The sequence below is a fragment of the Notothenia coriiceps genome, unplaced genomic scaffold (genome assembly GCF_000735185.1).
Source record: "Notothenia coriiceps isolate Sejong01 unplaced genomic scaffold, NC01 NC01_scaffold00021697, whole genome shotgun sequence".
NCBI classification, from domain to species: Eukaryota; Metazoa; Chordata; class Actinopteri; order Perciformes; family Nototheniidae; genus Notothenia; species Notothenia coriiceps.
The window spans coordinates 1-5,223 of NW_011354398.1; the positions used below are offsets into that span (position 1 = coordinate 1).

Genomic DNA, 5,223 nt, shown 5'->3' on the forward strand with positions numbered 1-5,223 from the left:
AACCAGCATTGTTTGCTGTGAAAGCATATAACTCTGTCCACGCAGAATTAAATCCTGTGTTCCTACGATACTTTTCTTTGATTTATCCATAGTTCGCTCATCGAGCCGGGGGTCAGGTTATTCACCCGCAGGAAAAGGCGCTCGAGCGGGACCGTAGCGCATATTTTAGTTGACCTAATTAAAACCGTTTTGTTTTTTATTTATGTGTCACAGTATCACCTCAAAATACAAGATACGAAACATTTTCAACCATGCAAGAAAATGTAAATAGTCCTACAAATACTTTTATTTTATTTCCTTCTTATTTTTGTCTAAGCTCAAAGAAGCCAGAGCAGAGGGCTTAAAGGGCCGCATGCGGCTCGTGGGCCGCGGGTTGCCGACCCCTGCTCTACACCAATGACTGAGCATCCATTCCGACCATCAACCATTGCCCTCCTGTCATGGTCTCAACAGGAACACTTTCCATGTTTTAAGAAGTGCTTTGGCAACACACTGCTGGGTCAAAGAGATGGGAATTTGATTTCTGGAGGAACAATATCAAGACAAACACAGTTGTTATACAAAGTGATGAGATGGTGTTGTTAACCAGTCCAAATATCTTGGTACCATCTTTGATAACACCATGAAGTTTATGCAAAATAAGAAGTACGCCAGGAAACGCAATACATTCTGTGTCTTTCATTAGCTTATTCCCATCCCTCAGTTCAAAGAAAGGAAAAAAAAGCGTTTCTAACCCATTTTGAACTTGTTCAGAAGGTCAGGGCAAAGGACAATTCTGTGATTCCTGTCTGTTTTTACTTGCCTAGAATCACATTGCCATTACAGACTAATACAGTTGTGTTGGCTTGAAAGAAATCCCTGCAAACTTTTGGAAAAGTTATCTGACGACTTTAATTATGCCTAATCGTGCCCTCCATTTTTTCTTGTTAAAACAGTATTGTCTTGCCACGGATGTTTTTTGTTGTTAATGTTTTTTCAAGATTTTCTTTGGGCAACCAGTGCCTTTATTTGAGTGATAGCAATGAAAGGGGGGAATGTCACACGGCACATGGTCACGGGCTGGATCCGAACACGGGTCTTGCCTTGGTTGTTTAAATCATTTGTGATTGGGCCTAAATACAATTCTAGGTAGTGTTTAAAGACAATTTAACAATGTTTTATAGATGCATTTAAATTGTTCTTTTGTTCCCACCGTGATAGAGTTTGAACTGATGCATGTTGACGAGTTCATTGATGAGCTCCTTCACGCAGAGAGGATGTGTGACATCATTCTTCCTCGGCTTCAGGTATGTTCACATCACATCTGTACATGCACACACAGACCTTTATTCAAGTGTTCACACCACTGATTGTGTGTGTGTGAAATAGAAGAGACACGTTCTGGAGGAGGCTGAAATGTTAGACCCACGTATCAGCGCTCTGGAGGAGGATCTGGACGAGGTAGAGAGCAGTGATGAAGAAGAAGAGGACGAAGAGAAGGTACTAACATTTAATTAGCTTTTTTGACTACATGTGAAAACCTGTGTGCTTTTGAAGTTCAACAATAATAATGATTACAGATGGCAGCTAGGGTCATACACTTTAACATGCCAAATCGACCCAGGCTTTGATAAGTTAGCAGTGTAGATTGAGTAAGGAGCGATGGTTTCTCTACTTCCTCAGGTCGTGGTGGTAGACAACATCAGGTTTGTGTACAGCAATAAAGAGACTGTAACCTCCCTGACATTAACACGATGAATCCTAAGCTGTTCCTCTTGAAAAGGGTATGTTCTAATGTTTGCAGAGCAGTTGTGGATAACATTTTTCCAGATTTCCTGTAAATTCGGTTCTCCCAATTTCTTTTTCTATAAAAAAAAAACTTTCTGTCATTTGTCATGTGAACGACACAAAATGTGTTCCAGGAGAGACAATGTGTTTTGTTATCTCTACATTAAAACAAAATCCCATCTCCTTATACATACCAAACAGCTTTTTTCTACACCTTCTAAAGAAAGTCAGTCTGTAGAACCTTTTCAATTAAACTTTTGATCATTAAAGGTAGGATATTTATTTGTACAAGTTAGTGACAGCTGTAGATGTAGTTGCCATGATCAGCACACAAATGTAATACTGTGTTTTACAGCTGTTTCACACAAAGTTGGTTTAGATAATTGTACAATTAAGATTAATACAATGAATGGAACAGAAGGCCAGCTGTGTCACACAGAATGTTTGAGTTACTGAAGTCACCCAAATAATGAATCCACTGAGCAAACGTTTTACAGGATCAGTTAATTGTGGTGTGGGGCCTTTTTAAAATGTGTGTCGTTATTTCCCCCTGCAGCCAGAGAGACTCCAGACCCCTGAGCCCCACAGACGCCGCGACAGTTACCGTGACGACAGACCACGTCGCTCTCCTTCGCCACGTTACAGACGCAGTCGCTCCCCAAGACGGTTTGTGTTTCAATGATAAAAAATAACACCTAAAATGACTACATTCTTGTAAATGTATTTAATTATTGTGAATATAGCTCTTATCCGTTTGTGGGTTTCATTTTTCTTTCTCCAGGAGGAGCCGATCGCCAAAGAGGCGAACGTATGCTTGCTTTTGGCTAAACTCCTTTGTCACCTTTTTTTAAATATAATACTTTAAGCTCAAGCTCATGTCTCTCCCTTTTTTGTGTGAACTCACATAGCCCATCGCCCCGGAGGGACCGCCATCGCAGCAAGAGCCCTCGCCGCCACCGCAGCCGCTCCAGAGACCGCCGCCACCGCTCCAAATCCCCAGGTAGGTTCCTGTGTGGGAACTCAGAAAAACACTATGCCACACTACTGGTAATCATATACTTTCTTTAACATTCTGCTCCCTCATATATGTAAATTGTTGTAAAGACCTCTTAATATAATCTGATATAACAACACCTGAACATAATCTTTACGTATAAATGAATGTTTGATTTTATTCTGTGTTATTGCAAATGTAGCTTTTTAACACAACAGTTAATGCAAATATTTATAATATTATAGAGGAAACTCTTTCATTCTACCTCATCTTACTTGGACTGTTTATTTTTTAATTATCGCTGCGAAACACAACTTATAGTTTTATGTCATCATTTGGAAACTGCTGATCTTTATTCCCTCACTTGGGTGTTTTTACTTAAAAAAGAAAACCAATTGCGAGTGTGAAGGATGATTTGATGATGGTTTTCGCTACTTATTCTATCATTGTTTTCTACTAGGTCACCACAGAAGCCACAGACACCGCAGCCACTCAAAGTCCCTAGAGAGGTGAGTGGTGCTACTGTTTGCTTTGTTTGTCTTCTCGCAAAGTTATAACAATGTTTTTGAATTTGTGGGCCTGGGTATCATTTTTCTAAAAGATGTTTTTTTTTACTTTGGAAGTCAACTTCAATAACTGTTTTCTTAAAACAAACAGATGAACAATCATTTTGCCTAATTTTTTATATCTTCAGTGTAAATTATGTAAGGAAATGTGAACAATTTGTCTAATTATCTACATTCAAAGTCAAAAATGTTTTTTTTCACAACACAGGAGTTCAAAAAAGAGTCACAAGAAGAGTCGAAAAGGAAATGAGTGATGTTTCTTTGACTATATCTTTCATTTTCATTTTTTACCTCCAAACTGACAGAGAACTTGCCTCTAAAGGTTTTTAATTTTAAATGTTGGATAACTCATTTCAAATGTTGGATAACTCGTCTTTAAGATATTACAATGTGAAGCCCTCAGGTCTCAGCAGTTTGTATGGAGAATATGTTTTTGCTCACTTTATCTTCAGCCTTTCAGCCTCATTCTGTGGTTCACGTCGTGAAAATTACAGCCATTATTGATATCTTTTGGATCTGTGTAAATACAGAAAATGTCTTTCTGTATGTTAAGAACATTGAGAAATAAAAACCCTGATTCATTAAGTGATGTGTTTTGAGAAGTTTGTTTCCCGAGTAAAACAAGGACCCAGGTCATGATCTGTGATGGGATTTAACAGGAACACTTTTCATGATTTCCGAATCTTTTCTGTGCTTTTGCCGGTCGTTTTCCCTGTTTTTGGGTGCTCTTCGCAGGTTTATCGGTCGCTGCGCGACCGATTTCAATAGAGTCTTCGCCGACCTAGGTCTCAGACCCTAATAAATAATCGGTCCGATCTCAACGCCCACCTCACTGTAGTCGCATGGGCTACCTACTGCCATGATTTAGGCCACTTTTAATGGGCTTTTGCCCCTCGTTTTCCCTGTTTTTTGTGGGTTTTTCATGGTTATCGCTCGCTTTGCAATCGACTAAATTGATCGTAATGATATCAATTATGCGAGTTGCAGTCACGTGGGCTCCGCATTTATGTATAAATCATAAAATACATTTGTGAATCCTTCTGTGAGCATATTAATATTGAGACTGATTTGACTCCATACAGATGTTAAGTTCACCTAGGAATGGTATCGACTTAAATGTTCAAATAAATGTTGCTCTTTGGTCTATATTGGTCATATGATGCCCCTTGACTGAAATGTTTCCTGTTCAATATCCCCACTGATTTCCTTAGAATTCTGGGATGAGAGTCCACATCACAATTTACTCTAAACTGTCATTTCCCTTTCATCACTCACCTCAGCAATGGACCTCTCTCCACTGTCCCTGTATTCTGCCTCTGACTCACTCTCAAGTGCCTAGATGTCAAGAGAGGTGGTGAAGTGATCATTATTTATTGAGAAGTATACTCTTTCACATTGAATCATAACAAGTCATACTGAATGTAAATACAACTGACTCTAAAGTAAGTCCCAGTCTGTGACATTGGACATTTTGAAGACGCAAAGTCCCAAGCAGTAGGTAGAATATTAGCTAGTCTATGTAATGTGCACAAAAAATAAATAGTTAACTGAATACTGGGATGGAAATTGCCTATAAGCACTCAGTAAAACATAAACACAAACAAAAAGAGTACCAAAGATAAGAACTAGAATTAAAACTTATCGAACTGAGTCTCCAGTACATCATGGTGTTTACATGAGCACAGCGAGATCGGGTTATTCATGTTCCCTGTTTACATGATAAATACTAGTAACCTGGCATTTTGATGCCTTTTCTCATCTAAACTATTCAGTATTTGTATCTCTCTATCATGACATAAAGACGAAACTCCTCTCAAGAAGTGAGACGCTTTTGCCGCCGCCGCCATCACTGGTAACTGATTAACTGCTACCAGCTGAAGACTTAATTTCCTCTTC

The 5,223-nt window shown here is 39.0% G+C and overlaps 1 protein-coding gene across 1 annotated transcript; it reads left to right on the plus strand.

Annotated features, from left to right (window-relative positions):
• Positions 1–1,174: 1,174 nt before the first annotated feature.
• prpf38a (pre-mRNA processing factor 38A) lies at positions 1,175–3,912 on the plus strand. Its single transcript, XM_010780364.1, has 7 exons — positions 1,175–1,286; positions 1,369–1,479; positions 2,324–2,433; positions 2,549–2,575; positions 2,676–2,767; positions 3,222–3,270; positions 3,536–3,912. The coding sequence occupies exons 1-7, from the start codon at positions 1,212–1,214 to the stop codon at positions 3,579–3,581; spliced, it is 510 nt and encodes a 169-aa protein (XP_010778666.1). The 5' UTR covers positions 1,175–1,211; the 3' UTR covers positions 3,582–3,912.
• The last annotated feature ends 1,311 nt before the right edge of the window (positions 3,913–5,223 follow it).

Bases quoted from the DNA above. Each gene is read 5' to 3' on its own strand.
- prpf38a (XM_010780364.1), top strand. From the start codon at position 1,212: ATGCATGTTGACGAGTTCATTGATGAGCTCCTTCACGCAGAGAGGATG. The intron at 1,287-1,368 runs GTATGTTCACAT...TGTGTGAAATAG, and splicing joins TCATTCTTCCTCGGCTTCAG to AAGAGACACGTTCTGGAGGA. The intron at 2,434-2,548 runs GTTTGTGTTTCA...TTCTTTCTCCAG, and splicing joins CGCAGTCGCTCCCCAAGACG to GAGGAGCCGATCGCCAAAGA.